This window comes from Semicossyphus pulcher, unplaced genomic scaffold, assembly GCF_022749685.1.
Source record: "Semicossyphus pulcher isolate SPU_LCO1_2020_fin unplaced genomic scaffold, fSemPul1.0.p SCAF_15, whole genome shotgun sequence".
NCBI classification, from domain to species: domain Eukaryota; kingdom Metazoa; phylum Chordata; class Actinopteri; order Labriformes; family Labridae; genus Semicossyphus; species Semicossyphus pulcher.
The window spans coordinates 18,866,472-18,883,807 of record NW_027211659.1 but is presented as its reverse complement, the minus strand read 5'-3'; the positions used below and the strand labels follow the sequence as shown (position 1 = coordinate 18,883,807).

General features: G+C 37.8%; 2 protein-coding genes across 2 annotated transcripts in view; both read left to right on the top strand.

Annotated features, from left to right (window-relative positions):
* The first annotated feature begins 4,757 nt into the window (after positions 1 to 4,757).
* On the top strand, positions 4,758 to 6,771 carry cxcr4b (chemokine (C-X-C motif), receptor 4b). The gene is made up of 2 exons (XM_069663020.1): positions 4,758 to 4,813; positions 5,153 to 6,771. Exons 1-2 carry the CDS (start codon positions 4,805 to 4,807, stop codon positions 6,245 to 6,247), a joined length of 1,104 nt encoding a protein of 367 aa, XP_069519121.1. The 5' UTR covers positions 4,758 to 4,804; the 3' UTR covers positions 6,248 to 6,771.
* Positions 6,772 to 9,072: 2,301 nt separating this feature from the next.
* Positions 9,073 to 17,336, top strand: part of dars1 (aspartyl-tRNA synthetase 1) — a 33,775-nt gene continuing 25,511 nt past the window's right edge. The window contains exons 1-6 of the mRNA XM_069663202.1: positions 9,073 to 9,185; positions 11,787 to 11,892; positions 13,792 to 13,821; positions 14,134 to 14,191; positions 15,493 to 15,585; positions 16,399 to 16,501. Coding sequence (XP_069519303.1) covers positions 9,163 to 9,185; positions 11,787 to 11,892; positions 13,792 to 13,821; positions 14,134 to 14,191; positions 15,493 to 15,585; positions 16,399 to 16,501 — 413 coding nt within the window. The 5' untranslated portion in view covers positions 9,073 to 9,162. The remainder of the gene's footprint in view (positions 9,186 to 11,786; positions 11,893 to 13,791; positions 13,822 to 14,133; positions 14,192 to 15,492; positions 15,586 to 16,398; positions 16,502 to 17,336) is intronic.

Sequence of the window (17,336 nt, the reverse complement as noted above, 5' to 3'; positions counted from 1 at the left end):
ATTTGCTTAACATAAGATGAAAAATTGGCATATAATTTGAATTGCACAATATTAGGGCCCCAGCTTGATTAATTCTCCAGATGATTAACACAAGACAATGACAGAAATTGTTCCCCACAGCCCTCTGTTGTTGGAAGAGGAGTAGAAAACCCCCCAATTTGTTTTCTGTTAGCTTTAGGCAGTCATGTAGAGGGTGTCATTTTTCAGAGGCACTACAGGGGTGGTAAGTGTCCCTCAAGCCAGGGCTAATACATGCTCCTATGTTTTATTCTAGTGACACTTGCCCACCTCTCAACAGACCAAATCAGAAACATATAAGCTTTTTCACCCTTTTTTACCAAACCCAACCCAAACATTGTCTACTTTAATGATTGAAAGATTGCAGATTGAAATGAAACCGTTATGCAGATTTTTAAATAGTATAAATGATGAATAGGTCTAAGAAGCTTACAAAAAGCGTCCGTGCTTTCAGAAATAAACTAATGCTGACATGTAGTAAATTCTAGAAGTTTCTCCTTCAAGGATCTTGAAGGTAATGAGGCTGTTTGGCTTGAAAGCAGGTTTAGCCCCTTCTTGCATCCTCTGGTTAATCAACTCTAACAATCTTATCTGCTGTCATCTGACCTATTGTCCTTGTTATCTGAGAAGATCAGGTCTGAGCTGAGGCTCTGTTCGAATTGGAGTCTCCTCCACTGTCAACCCGGGCCAGGTGTAGGACCTCCCCCTGCAGAGAGCCTGAAAGAACAGTTATTGTGATCTTGTCAAATACAAATGCAGCTCAGGGATTTTCCAGCATCTGGGGGAGTAAGTAACTTTTATGAATGTATTCAGAAAGTCGTTGAAAGTCCTACTCTAGTAGGTGAGAGTTAGAGAACCTTGTTTTTCGTTTTGACAAAACCTGAAAAAGGTTCTCAATTGAGAATTTAAACTTATGTAAATGAACATTCAAATCATCAAAGCAAGGCAGTTTGCATTGCTTTTACACACATGATAGATTAACCTTTTAGAGGCACTGGAGGCTTTGCAAGGTTGAATTTATCATGGAAAAGACAAAAGTGTACAATTGCAGGTTGCTCTTTGCAGACCCAGTGGGAGTAAAATTATTGTAGTAAACTCATGCAACCATCCACCTAAATAATAAATTAATAAATAAAAGAAGATTTGTTATAGGGGGAAAAAACACAGAAAGGATCATAATAATTGCTTCTCACTATAATCTATCAGTTGGATAGTCTGTTGGATAGACAGTTGAGCCTCAACTGACTCCATATGTCTTTGCTCACCCCTTGCATTATGCATTGAATTTACTGCGGTATTGTTACCTGATTTAAGGTCAAGGAAATACTTTTTTAAATGGCCAACGAATCATGCAGCACCACAGCTAAGTAGGAAGTTCAAGAGGGTGCCTTGCATAGATAAGGTGAATGTATTGTCTTTAAAGTGGTTCTATTGTTCAATTCCCAGCTCTTGTTTGAAATACAAACATTCAGGCAAGCCAGCCGGATGCTATCACAAATATTGTTTTTTCTTTGTGAAAATACAATACAATACAAGTATTTGTCTGTACCACTTGCTGAAACTGAGGTCTTTGTTAGCACTGATAGCTTTTATATTACTCTTTGGGAGAATATATTCCCAATTTAACTATTGTGATACATTTTGCATAACAGTATCATTGTCTGGTGTAGAATTTACTCATTTAGGGTAATTAATCTTGTTTTGACAGGGGACCAACCCAAACAATGACCAGGGATAAAAAAGGATGACCAACTCTCTTCCCTGAACATAAGACTTCACAAATTTTATACACAAACTAGGGAATGATGAAAAAACAAAAGCACCATGAGCCTTGAATGAAAGATGAAGTAGTTATGCATTGCAGTGTGAATAATAAACATAACTACGCATACACATGCAAAAACATTCAGATCATCTTCACACATCAATTCACCCACCGCCAACACACAGACACACAGACACACACACACACACACACACACACACACACACACACACACACACACCTTAAACCCGCTATATACATCACGAAATAAATACACTTACTTGAGATTCTTTATTTAACGTTTTTGAAGAGGATGGTTTAAAATAACATTAAATTAAATTGCCAATGAAAAACCACTCACTCCTGTGAATATCACTCTACAATGCTTTGGCAGGAAATATTTTTTTGCATGTGTTTTGAGCTGAAATACACAAACCACTTTTCAAAGCTTAGACAATAGATTAAATGTATTTGAGTAACCTAAAACCCATTTTGTAGTTATGGGCTAAAATCTGCCTATCAGCAAAGACTGGGTGTTTTTTTGATGTGGTAAATTATATAGAAAAAAGTGAAGAGGGTTTGGAACAAAGGTATCATTATGAAAAATTACCTTGTCCTGACTTGCTGAGGGGGTTGGGATGAGTTGGAACTGGATAGCTGGTGTTGACTGAACAGCATTGCTCATTCTTGTTAGTATCTCACAGGCATTCCTCTCCCTCATTTCAATAGCCATTCTTCACTGAAGAGCCCCCTTCACTACCGTTCACACTTCTAGCGATTTGTATTCTAAGTAGCTCAGAAACCTTTTGTATTCCAGGCCAATAGGCCCTGACAGTGGGGGCTCCAGATTTCCTGCCAAAGACATAAAAGCTCTTTTTTTTTTTTTTTTACGAGGAGTAGGTCTCTTTTATTGAAATCCTAAGTAATTGTAAGCCACATGTACAAAGATTCCACATATAATGAAAGGAAAATTCAAAAAGCAGATTGATTGTGAAACCACCAAAAGTCAAATTTAATGTCCGATTTCATTGCCTGTTGCCCATCAGTACGCTCGAACCAAAGTGACAGAAAATTCCACCTAAATGAACTGTTATATCACGATATCACTTCAGTGGTTAACTGACTTATGCATTCTCAGGGAATTTATTTGAATAACTTTATTAATAGGAATAAACAACATTTGATTGATATCAACATTTTATAACATAAGAACAGATTAAATCTTATGTTTACAAATGCTGCATGATTGATCCAGTATCATGTAATTTCATGTAATAAGTCTTCACAACTCCAAATATAACTTTGAACAGCCTTGGGAAAATTGACAAAACCTTAAGTTTTCATAAGCTTATGGCTACTGCAGAAGAAACACTTGAAACATAACACAATAAAAAGTGTAAAAGACTCCCCTCAGGAGTGAAGGTGATATGGGGAATTTAAAAAATTAAATATTGTTTGTAATTCACACTACAGATCAATTCCATGTGATCTGTGTGCTAAGATAAAAAAGCAACTGTCTCTGTTTGCTGTTGATAAGACATCATATCAATACAATGGTCTTTCTCTTCCCCTTGTTCCTCTCCTCAGGAGTCCAACTGCAGCTGGACCTGAAGATGACAAACACACAGGTTAAGTCTGCATCTGTTTTCATAAGCACCTATACATGCTAACCATTGTCATTTAAACTTGACATATTATTTATGTCTGGTGAATGCTGCCTATTATTAAATAAGCCGTCCATTCATTTTATGACATTAATTTAAAAAAGTGATAAATGAGCCCCTTCTTTTTTTCTATATTTTTAGTCAGCAATCATTGATTAGATGTTTCATCAGTGAGTGACTGTGTAAGAGTTTGGAACAGAAAGCCCTTCATGATGTGACTTCAGATTGCATCACTTTTGTTTTTGAGAGGAGCAAACAAGCAAGCTCTTTCAAAACTGTAAATACAACTTTTATTTATTTATTTATTATTATTTATTTATTAGAAATTTTTACAATCTATTGTGCATTGGACACATATTTAAATTGAACAATATTGCTAATCAGTCATTTCAGGTGTCACTTAGGAAGTCCCATAGCAGAGCCATACAACAAAACGCAGTAACAGAAGAAGTTTTTTTAGATTATGCCATGAAAGGTTTTTTTTCCCTGAACCTCCTCATTTTTAACTTCCTCCCTGTTGTTTTATTTCTGAGCGTTTTTGTTGTTGTTGTTGTTGTTTTTTAAGGCAATGAGGTTATGTGGCACTGTACATTATAACTGAGTGGTTTTAGATGCTATACATTAAACATAGATATGTACAATAAAAAAAAATACATGACCTGACTTTTCTATTGGTAATATATGTTAATAAAGGTAATGTGTAGTGGGAAAGGGGCTGCTCTTTTTTCTTTGTTACCAATTTGTTGATGTCCTGATGCTTCAAACGTGTCTTTTGGCCTTCAGTTCTCATATATCAAAGAAATGATATTTGCATGCCACATGCAGGATATTCAGTTTCAGTCAACCATCAGCTCTGTCTAAGTGGAGGGTGAAGTTACTATCGGCTTAACCCTGTCATCTCTTCCTTAACTGAAATAAGAGCTGCGCGAGAACGTGGGAATTTTGACATGTAAGGCTGCTGAACTGATGATATATTATCAGAAAAGCATGTGTACTCCTAAAATGGCTACACTTTCCGACTTTTATGTTTATGTAGTGTAGCTATCTCTTATTTTACTCAAATTAAAATGCGGAAATCCCCGTTTTAGCGATTTCAAAATGGCTTCATCTGAATGGTAAAAACTGACGTTTGCATTACAGGCGTAGCTTTTGAGTTTAGCAGTAGCCATAGGTTTTATAGCCAACCATTTTTTGGAGAGGAGCGCACACTGCCGCGGCTGCTCCTCCTCCATTGGGGGGAGGGGGGGCTCACAGCACCGCGGTATATAATGAGACGCTTGCCGAAAGACATGTTACTGATCATCCTGCTTCACTTTTGAGTACACTGGTTGATCGTTACATTACCAACGCGATAAACATGGAGGAGGTGAGTTTGTTTATTAGTAGCCTACTTTATTGTACGACAGTTAGGTCTGTTGTGGCTGAAGGCGGCTAACACACTTAATTCATAGGGATTAATTTGAATTATTTCCAATCGTGCTGACAGTTGTGTAATTAACTATAGCCTCGCCTACTTAGTTATTGACTAGTTGTAAATAACTTCAGTTTATAATAAGCAGCTTAGGTAGCTTTTTGACCATTCCAACTTATGAAACAAGTTATCAGAATTTACATTTTAAGAGAAATTGACATGAATTGTTATTATTAAATGACTGCCTTCCTAGATCTCAGCTGTTTCAATCTTTTCAATCTCTCTTTCTTTCAGTATTTTTCATTTGACATGTTTGACAACAGTACTGACAATACATCAGAGGAGTCCGGAGACTTTGATATGGACTTCCAGGAGCCATGTGGCAGTGCACTCAGCAGTACCTTCAACAAAATCTTCCTGCCGACAGTTTACGGAATAATATTTATTCTTGGAATCATTGGCAATGGATTGGTCATTGTTGTCATGGGCTACCAGAAAAAGGTCAAAACAATAACAGACAAGTACCGGCTCCATCTCTCTGTTGCTGACCTAATGTTTGTCCTCACGCTGCCTTTTTGGGCCGTGGATGCAGCTAGCACCTGGTACTTTGGAGGTTTTCTCTGTGTGTCTGTGCACTCAATTTACACAGTAAACCTGTATAGCAGCGTGTTGATCCTGGCCTTCATCAGTCTAGACAGGTACTTGGCAGTTGTTCGGGCCACCAACAGCCAAGCCACAAGGAAGCTGCTTGCAAACAGAGTTATCTATGTGGGTGTGTGGCTGCCTGCAGCTGTACTGACTGTACCTGACCTGGTGTTTGCAAGGGTGCACACAGGGTCTTCAAACTTCCTCCTTGCAAAGAAGATTATCTGCCAGCGTATCTACCCACAGGAAACCAGTCTCATATGGAAAGCTGCTTTCCGTTTTCAGCACATCCTGGTGGGCTTCATACTTCCCGGCCTGGTCATCCTCGTCTGTTACTGCATCATCATTGCCAAGTTGTCTGAAGGCACCAAGGGCCAGGCCCTGAAGAAGAAAGCATTGAAGACCACTGTCATCCTCATCCTGTGTTTTTTCTCCTGCTGGCTGCCCTATTGTGTTGGCATCTTTTTGGACACTCTCATGATGCTGAATGTGGTCTTCACTTCTTGTGAACTGCAACAAGCAGTGGAGAAGTGGATATCTATCACTGAGGCGCTGGCATATTTTCACTGCTGCCTAAACCCCATCCTCTATGCTTTCCTTGGAGTAAAGTTTAAGAAATCAGCAAGGAGTGCGCTGACGGTCACCAGCAGATCAAGTCAGAAAGTGACTCTCATGACAAGAAAGAGAGGGCCAATTTCATCTGTGTCAACTGAGTCTGAGTCCTCAAGTGTTTTGTCAAGTTAACAGTTAAACTCAGAGCCTGTGACTTCATTCTCCCAAGAGATTAGAGGAAACTAAACTAAGCTTTACTTTCAAAGAACTTACTACATTCATTTGGTAATGTATAAAAAGGCGTTTTATTTTTTTATTTATTTTTTACTTTTTTGGTGTTTGCCTGATTTACTGCAGTTGTGCGGTATGTGAGTTTCTGTTGCAATTTGTGGAAGTTAAAGTTTTATGTTCCTCACAGCTGAGTGTATCCTCATGCAGTACCAAATGTCCCTTCATTCAGCTACAATCAAGATCCAATTTCCCCATTTTCACCTTTGCAATCTATGATGATGTGTAAAAGCTCATGCATACAATGCCCATTTTTGTGTTCATGGATGGTAGCTGCTCTTGTAAAATTGTACAGATAGCATTTGTGTGTTTGCACTTAAGTAGTGTGATTATCTGAAAGCTTTTATTTATTTGCAGTCATTCACACTGTAAGTTGTGTAAACGAAATAAACGGCTTTGGGCTTTAACATTTTTTTTCTAATGTAAAAATAAAAAAAATCAATGCTCTCATAATAACTGCTGTGTGCATTTTCGCCTATGACCAGCTTCTCCGTCCCTCAGGGTATGTTTGTATGTTATAGGGAGGGGGATGGGTGTCCTAACAAATGTCTCCACCTGATCTGACTAAATAGCAGAAGGAGGACTAAGCAGACAGCCCCTGTAATTGGGAGAACATCTGTTCTGTTTTACATCTTAAGCTGCCAAACAAAAGCTGAAATCCTCTGCTATAAAATGCACCCAGATGGCTCTTTAACAAAGAAAGTAGAATTTAACTTCTCCTGTGATTTCTTCTCTTTCTGTCAGTTTGCAGGTTATGCCTCCAATGTTTGGCTTGTAAATATTTGTGGCCACTGAGTAAGTTTAGCTATTTTCCAACCAACAAAACAAATCAAAGTATTTAAAGAACACATAATATATTCTGAAGAAACAATCGACAGACTAGTTAATTAATTAATGTAATATATTATTTACAACAAATCTGCTTGAATCGTATGGTGATGATGATAAGATGATGAGACAAATTACAAGTTTCAAACACACAATCACATAAATCTTTCTCTAGGCTCAAAACAAGCAAGAGATTAGATCTGGGTGGATCGGTGACTCAGTTATGTTCAAGTTGCAGACCAAAGGAAGTAGACAACAAAAGATATCTAGACCATTAAGTCGTCATATGCAATGCAAGGCAGCCATCCATTCAAGTGAATTACAGTGAAGCACATTTCCATTTTTCTTTACATGTAAAACAAAGGTGTGAAGCACCCCCATCAAGCCACGAGATTAATGGACATTTTGGGGCTCTTGCAACAAATCAGGACAAAACAAAAGGTTCCTTTTCAATTGGAAATATTTGCAAATTCTCAGAATTAGCATAAGAGCTGTGTTACCTCAGCATGTGCAGAGGTTGATCTGTGATTAACACTTAACTTGTGTCTAGATTAATCTTATTCATCTGCTTCTTTTACTGTCCACAGGAAAGGTTTCTGTTGGAATAGAGGCGTTGGGATCTTAAGATAAGATAAATAAAATAATCTTTTACTGATCCCCAGTGGGGACATTCTGGTGTTGCAACAGCACAAAGACAAATAGTAAGTTAAACCAGTATAAAATAAGAACAGATTAAATAAATAAAATAAAAAAGAGGTATATAGAGCTGTTATACAAGTAAAAGTAACTAACAAGTTAGTGACAGTTATGATACCTATCGACCAACAAATAAACAGAATGCAAACACTTGATTTGCATATTTGTGTGTTGAATTTCACTGATTTTATTAGGTGCCCTTTCAGTAATAATTATTAATAATTAATTAAGCATTTGCCTGTTTTTTTGTGATGCAGAATTTTCATTTGTTTTCACCTCTTACCATGATCTCTTGCGAAACATCAATCAACATCAATCATTTTCGTTTGCAATGTTGTACAACTCTAATCTTTTTGACATCTAATGCACTAGTTAAAATAAACTAATGTAGGCATGTTTAAGTTTCATTAGAGAAGCGCTCTTATGTGTTTTATTGGTTAAAGGCCAAGGCTGTTGAGATAGACAGGAAAAAGTTTCCACTGGTGATTCAAGTTCTAAACTGCCCAGACTTTAAGGGACCTCATTACAGTTTTCAGCTATAAAGAAAATCCATAAAGCAAATCATTAAAATCAATTCAAGATTTTGTCGATTAAAGACTATGCTTTGTACAAGGTCGTCGTGTCAAAATACACTCTCTTAATATTTCTTTACATGCATTTCTGTAAAAAAGTAGACTCCCGCACAGTCTAACTTGCAGAACTGATATTTATTTGCAACGTTTCGGTTCAAGACCTTCATCAGACAAACCAAATCAAGAAACATCATTACTTATAAAAAAAATACTGTAGCCTATCAACCTGTACACTACCATAGGCTACATTCCAATCTGCACCTTTTACCATCCATTACAGTCAATACTTGTAGTTAAATAGTTTTTTTTTAAGTTTTGAAGCTCTGTCCATTTTCTCAAATCGATTAGAAACTTTATTTGTCAAAGCAGCCTTCTTATAAACAAAAGTAATTTTAAAGTTGATAGATAATGCTGCTCGGCATAATAGGATCCAATCTTTTAGCGGTATCTATAATTATAATAATAGCAATAGGTAAATCTATGATAATGTTTAAACCGTTTTCGTATAGTTTACGCGATTTTGCTGCCCCGTGTGAAAACCCAACAAAATAATCGAGTCGGAGCTACATTTCTGTCATTTGTTTCTAGCCGGACCCAAAGCATCCGGTAGTTTTGTGCTCCGTCAAACAGGTCTTTCCTGTGCATGTCCATGCTGTGAGCAGCTGTTGTGTTGCCTCTCCCGGTGAAACATTCGGTCCTCATTCTCGAAGAAAACAGCTCGACATGACAAAAGAGACCGTCCAGGGGTAAGAATGGCGTGAAAGTTGTGGATGTCATAATCACCAGCGATCTTTTAAATTACATTTTTTGCATACGCTTCAACTGGCGTGTGCTAGCGGTGATAACTGATAGCCACTAGCGAGCATTGCCTTAACATGATGCAGATTGCATCATCTGACTGTTGATGATCTTAGTTTAGATATCATAGAGTCCCATCTGTTCACAGAATGTTTATTTATAAATATAAAGCTAAACAGAATATGAGCATGTCTAGTGGCTTGTTGCAGTCGCAAATCTCTTTATTAAATAATCGCCCACACTATGATGGCTCTGCTTAAAATGCGATTTCCACTGCTAGAAAAACATATTTTTTTAGGTTTCCCGGTGTTTCGGCTTTTTATGACTTGGTTATATGTGATAATAAATGTCAGCATATATACTTTGACCGCTCCGTAATTTCTGTTTTACATAGATTCAGAACTGGCCCCTGATGATTCCCATCTGGAATCATTATGGTCCTCCTAAACATTTTGTATTTTACTAGATATTTACTACTTAACCAACCTTTCAGTTTAAACTTGGATTTATAAACAGGAAGGGATGATTGGCTGTGTCAGATTATTTGTCTACCTTAAATTGCTTTAATTTATTGAAATAGGTACTGTTAATACAGATTACGTTAAATGTGTAGATTTGGTTAAGCTTATTTAATTTCCTTTATTCCCTTTTTTGTACTGATTTGCATAATATAAACAGTTGTTGCAAATATTTCCCCACAACATAAACAAAGAGGGAGAAATTTTAATAATAAAAAACCTATCAATAATTGTACACCACCAAAAAACACTTCTTGTAAGATTGCAGAACTGCTGCAAAGGATTCCATGGAAAGATCTGAATATCCCTGATAACACTGACCTGACTAGATGTACTTTGGATTGCTATGATTCATAGAAAGACTAAGAATTTTTCTTTTTTTGTGCAACTGTCCATGTATTGTCCTTTTATGAAAACACTCATTGGACATGTATCGTCATGACATCTGTGATTACAAAAGGTAGTTAACTGATCCTTTGCAGTTGCTTAATGGGAAGAGCTGTTTATGTTTAACTGTGCAAAATATAATCATATGTCTGTGCTTTTTTGTATACTTATTTGACAGCAGACTGTAGGTGTCTGCAGGCATCTTCTCAAGACAGTCAGACTGACCTAAATTGCAAAAAGGGGAAAGAAGTTGCTGATCCAGTTTAACAAATTCCACTTGTTAATAAAACATATCAGTCAGGGTGCACCTTTATTAATCTACTTCACGTTAAGACTCAGTTTATAACACTTGTTCATAACACAGAAAAACACAAGGTAGCCACAGGAGGCTCCTTTGAATGTCTCTTTTATTTTTTACTTAAATGCTTAGGTGATGGTCTTGTTATGAAGCAGACAAATGCATGACCTAATTTAGTTTCTGGTGTCAGTGAGAACTATTTCAGATTGGTGCATCCTAAATGGCGTTAGGTCTATGATCTACATTATTTTCCCCCCAATAAGCCTGGTATGTCATATCTATTTCTAATTAAAAAGATGTTCAGTTTCATTCTAATGGAACAACACAAAAGCTTGTCTGCAGGTTGTTAGATTAGTATGTTGCTATAGGGAAATCATAAAACCAGGTCTAAAGTCCTCCCTTGAGGTACTAGAACATTATCTGTCGGGATTTTGTATTTACTTTATTGCCATGTCTTTACGGACTTTGTCCCTTGATATTTCCTGTTAGTAAATACTAAAAGTGTCTATATTGCCCACGGCCTTCCATCAGGTCCCGACATCTGGTCATGGGTAAACCAAACAGTACTTGCCTAGTTACCTGTGATCCTAGGACACTTTTATAACACTGACAACAAATCCTATTTAGACAAATGTAAAGTTCACACTGTCTATAATATTGTCTTTGGCCAGCTGCTTTATTGCAAATGTATCTTTTAGTCAGTATACTGTATCTTTTCAGTCTTTGATCTAAAATGTTTAAATGTTCATTGTCTGACTGTATGAATGTTAGTTAGGCTAAGTACTGATTGGCGGCCTGGTACTTTGCATAGCAACCTCTGACATCTGACATGTGACATGTCATGCTTTAAGTGTTTGGATGACAAGAAAACACTATAAGTGCAGTCCATGTACCATTTTTCAGCTGCCCCTATGACACTTCTGTTAGGCTTGTAGTAGTTTTAATAGTAACTATTATTATGTATGTATGTATGAATTGTGACCTAACTGTTACATTTAGTTAAGAAATTGGTTAAGAGTGTTGTATAGTAGTGTAGTGTAGTGTAGTAATTCTGTAATGGATCAGAAAGTGGTGCTGAGACTACTTTCTTCTTGTAGCTGTATGTCTATCTAGCTAATCTTACTTTCTGACACCTCTTCTTTTTCCACTCTCCAAATAATCATTACTCCATTCACACAGGTGACAGCTGGTTTTTAGAAATGACAATAGGATTAAAGGTAGCACAGACTTAAAAGCTGAAGGTGGCAATGGTTTACAATCGATATTCCCAGGCAGTCGAAATGTCCTCCTGGGAAGCACAAGATAGAAGGTGGAAGTTGACTTAAATGTTCCCCATCCTGTTACAGAGCGAAGGACGAGGAGGAGCAGCAGGCTCAGTCAAAGAAAGGCCTAAAGAAACAGCAGAAGGAAGCGGAGAAAGCTGCAAAGAAGGCTGAGAAACAGACCAAGCTGGTCAGTGTTGTTTTTTCCCCCTCCTTTGTTGTTTCACATCTGTTGGCACCCCTTTTAGAGCTGGTAAAGCAGTAACATGCGGTTCTGGTGGGCACTATGGGTCCTAGATGGTCGGTTAGCTGAGGGGAGGGCAAAGTTTCTATTGTTCAAGTATACATGTCACTTTATCTTTATTTTAATGTATATAAGGTTATATTTTCTTCTACACCGAGTGCAAAATATACAATAAGCAGCATGGTAAACACTTTCATGAGTGTCATTTGTAGCTCAAGTTCTTATTTATCACATTCCAGCAAAAAATTAACTGCTATTGTTTACAACCCATGCACAAATAAAATGAGAGAGAAAAAAAACTGACACCTGCTTCACAGAGTTCAACTGCACTCTCCCCAAACATATAACTGCAATTGATTATTTTTTCATGACATAATTGCTTTATACTTAACAGACTTACAATACATTAATTACAGCCTGAAACACAATTCAAGTAATTCTTTGTAAAAAATATTAAAAAAAAATATCTGTTTACCACAGAAATCTGGACTGTATGATATAAACAGAGTTTTTACCTTGTTAATGAGAGATAGAGAAAGAGAGAGACCTACTTACTAACCAACCTACTTACTCACTGACTTACTTACTAGTGACAACCAATTATTTGCCGGATGTTTCTCGTGACATTCATCCCTCTTTTCTCAAGTCATATTTAACACATCCGGTTTACAAAAGAAAACAGCCGGAGACCGACAACAAGCTCTTCATCAAGAGCGCTTATTCTGATGCAGGATCACTCTAATACTCACAGAAACACACACACACACACACACACACACACACACACACACACAGTGTGCGGAAAATACCAGCTCAGACGGTACCGTCATGTCCCAGAAACAGAGATATGCAACAAAGCTTTGTCTTTTGAATTTTTTTAACTGTTAAACTGCTCGTTTCATTTTGCTCTTTTCTCAGGCTCAGCTTAGCTAACGACAACAAAACGTGTTTCCCAAATAATAAGTAATAGAGATATAAACAATAATAATATACAAGTAAAAAAAATAAATAAATAAATGAATGAATAATGAGAAAAAAAGGATCCAATACATAACCATATTAACAGCAGCAATAACCCAAATAGGTAAAAAAGACAACATTTTATTTAACTGGTAGTATTAACCCGTTAAAATTCTTAACGGTTGGTTAATGGTTAACCGTGCCTATCCCTATGCAGGATATAAATGACCTACCTACCTAACCACCCACCATGTTGCGATGTCGCATATATCAATGATTTCTGTGAGAAGCACATAACATGTAGACTTCCACACTCTAATTGTACTCTTTTCTTCACTGTATTAAGTTTTAATTCACAATCTACTTTAATATGATAATTTTGCTTTGCGTTAGTCTCCTAACACACCTGCACCTCTGCTCTGTGCAAATCTGCTGTCCCCGATGTAGGGCCTCTTTTGCCGTTAGAACACTGTGTGAGGAGTAAAATGGTCCTGCTGTTGTTTATTTGGTTCCCACGACTTCACGTATGATTGACGTCCTGTGACTCCTGTCACTGTTTCAGGGCTCTTCCTCAGCAAGAAGAGCGGGCGAATGACTATTTATTTGGAGCGGACATGTCCGTTGTTTAATTGCAACTTCAGGACAAGTTATAGAAATCTGAAGCAGCGGCTGCAATAATTTTGTATGTAGCGGAAACACTGACCCAGGATCTTTTCCAGAGAAAATGGAATTGTAACTTGCTATGAGTCAATCTCAGTGCCCTCTGGAAATCATTTGCTCAGAAGTCAGTAAAGAGATGAGGAATTGCTCCACTTACAGTATAGCTATAACAATACCTCCTGCTTTCAATGCCATTTAAACCCAAGTTGCATCTTTGTTTTTCAGGCTGCTGAACAACAAAGCATAGAGGAAGATGTAAGTATCCTCTAAGGATCACAGCACTCGTCCTCCAGTTTTCTGCCTTTTCGTCTGCTTTTGATTCATTATACCCCTGCTTTCACGACTTTGCAACACATTGTATGCAAATGCAAGCGGGCTGAGATTAGTGTTTCTGTTGACAATTTTCTCCTGACATCATTATGTGCCTCATTATCTGTGCAGTCTGAGATCTCTTATAAACACTTAAAGAGATAGCTAATGTTCATACTCTAAAGCAGTGTAATGTTTTATGTAGCAGATGAAAGAACTGATCTCAACTGCTAAGATTTCATGCTTTTATTCTTACAGGACTTTGCTAAGGACAGATATGGTGTATCGGCTATGGTCCAGTCCCAACAAAAACTGGGTTAGTATGGAAGCTAATTCTTTTACTCATCAGCCAGCCAGCCACCCAACCTATATAATAAATAAATAAATGTATATACTTGACATTTATTTATTTAAAGTTTAATTATCCATTTATTTGTCTCATTTGGGGATTTCTAGTGTTTTTTTGGAATTTCAGTTTTATGATTAATATTGAGAGCTGGAGATACAGGAAAAACAGGGGAGATAGAAAGGGTATGACATGCAGCAAAGACACAGAGGCCAGAAAGGTGGGGCGAAGTCGCTCTGCCTCTGAGCCAGCAGTGGAGGTAGTAACAGAGACAAAACGGTGTAAACGAAGTAACCGTCAGGATGGAACAGCACTGTGTATGTATGTGATGCTCCTTTGTTTACACGCCAATATAATGGGATTGTGTGGTTCAGTTTAAAAGTATAAAAGCAACATTACGCTTCGTTACGGTGCTATTGTGGAATCACTTCCTAAAAAGGACTGGTGATTAAAATGTAGTTGGTGTTCATTTCAATTGTCCTGGCCTTTTTTCAAACCATTACATTGGGGTTTTTTCATAAAAAAAAATGTGCCTGTGATCCATTTTGCCCCTCCATATTTCTGCTGTCTGCACCATGATAGCATACGGTAGTTATTCAAGGATATGAATATTATTTGTCATTAAATATTATGAACATATTTGTACAATATGATACTTACAGTATACATCCTGAAAATATAGAATGCCTTTTGGTTTGAACCACTGTCTTGTTTTATATTATACCCTGGTACCAGTGTTTTTTGCCTTTCTATTTCCTTATTTCCATTAATTTTTCATTTTTCATTTAAAAAAAAAAGTTTACTATATAGTTTACTTATGTTGTCGCGAATAGATATAGCAGCTATGGTAATTGCAGTAACTAATCGTATGCTATATCTCTCAGATGTACAAGACAGTAGACAGGCTTGTTATTGAGGCTGTACATCTTTTTTGTTGACAAGCCCTTATGAGTTTGTGGGTTGGGGTTGAGGGCTTGAGGGCTTTCATGTGGGTACATTCAGAGTTCTCAGCCAAAGAGCGGCTCTGTTTTCTCATGTGTAGCCTCATGGTCTGCTTCTATTGCTTGCTGATAATCAGAAAGCATGCTGAGTGACACAGGTGAAACTAGAGTCAATTAGTCATACAGCCCAGAGAGAATGGGTAAGTTAGACAACTTTCAGCAGGCCTTCTGTTGTGTATTGTTTATTAGGCACATCTGTGATTTAAGTGCTCAGGGGAAGAAGGAGGGGAGGGAGATGTTTTGCTTAGAGTTTGCATTTTTGTGAGCCAGACAGGGTATTGGTGCGTGTCCAAGACCTTACTCCTGAGAAAGCTGACCAACTGATCTGGATGCGGGCCCGAATCCACACCAGCAGAGCCAAAGGTGAGATCACCCCCCCTTCTTTGTGCAAAGGTCTAAAAACACCTGCCCACCTCACCAGTTGCCTGTGACAGGCTTTTTTGTTTTTCAGTGACTTAGATGACTGACATACCCTCTTCAGGTTGAAAAGAGACAGGCAGTCTTTATTGTGAAAGTACAAACCAAACATCCCCCCTATATAAACTGACTCATTTTTGGGAGGCAATGACATTGCTTCATTTGAATTCAATAAACCTTCTCAGCTTTGCCAGGTAATCCTATCTTTGTAAAAAAGAACAAGCTGTTTGCTGTGCTAAACTTGTCATTAGAAGTTAATTAAGGTCTTCTTGAATTAAGACTACTTCCACAGTGAAAAGAGTGTAGTGTAACTTCCCCTTCACTCATGTCTTCCCTCAGCCTGTGTGAGCAAAAAAACGTAATTTGTCTGGAATGTGGTGCATACTTTTGTGGGATTTTTGCATTGATGTTATCAACACTACCCAGCCCTGTCTCACAGGCAACAGGCATCAACGTACTTGGGTGGTCCGACTGCCTGCTGTCTTGAGTTTTTGTTGGCAAGCTTGTTTACTCTCTTCCTAGTTTTGTGTGTGCGTCTGTGTGCTTAGAGGGGAGTTCCCAATCTATGTCCCCAAACAACCATTTTAAACAATAGGCCTCTTTTGCAAATGCGATACTTTACCTGTACATAACGAGGACGATTTTTGCATGCTAGGGGATGCCTTCTCCATTTTGAGTTACACATACACTGTTCACATTTCTTCAGAGAGTGTAAAAAAGATCTCAATGCCTGACAGCATGTTGTTGTTTTGCTTTCAGGGAAGCAATGCTTTTTGGTTCTGCGTCAGCAGCAGTTTAACGTGCAAGCACTGGTCGCAGTGGGAGATCGTGCCAGTAAGCAGATGGTCAAGTTTGCAGCAAAGTGAGTTTCAATAATGCCCTTCCTGTCAAAGAGGGCACAAACAATGGTGGGAAAATCCGTGGCCCTTATCGTCTACAGATCTTTTTTCACACATTCTGAGTGAGGTGGAGACTGGGGGAATCCATCTTTTTTTGCTTGACAACAAAAGCTGGCTGTTAAAGGGGTGGGATACAGCAGTGTTTTAATGGTCCACTTCCTGTTATGATGGCAGATACAGAAGCTTAGATAAAGTTCATTCTGGAGGTACATGGAAGCATCTGGTTTACAGTAAGACAATTTGATAAGTCAACATTTTTGTAATGAATACGACTTATGATGAATTACTGAAATGTAACCTCCTTACATATTGATATACGTGTATATTAGGAAAAAGCAATCCCCACAATAATTGTTATGTGCAAAACAAAACTGGCAGTTATGATTGAGGATAATAAGGAACTTAAGCAATGGAGAGATTGCAGCACTATTTAGAATAAGCCTACTCTTAAGTAACAGTTATCATCGTCTTCGTGCCTGACAAATAACTGCCATTAAGACTGATGAAAGAATGTGTCTGTTTCATCCACCCAGAGATTTTAACATAAAGTTGAAAGAAAGCTGGCTGATTAAAACTAAACAGAATATTACTAAAAAGAGCAGCATCAAAGAGGGGAATATGTGAAGGATTCTTTAATGTATCAGACATTAATCTTAAACCCAGCGATGAGGCCACTGCGTATATACCATTGTGTCTTTCCCCAGCTTCTTGCTTCCCCTGATAATTTACAACTGAGCAGATAACTGACCCCACTTTTTTGAGTGTCAATATCCCTAGACCGTCACCATACTTCCCCTT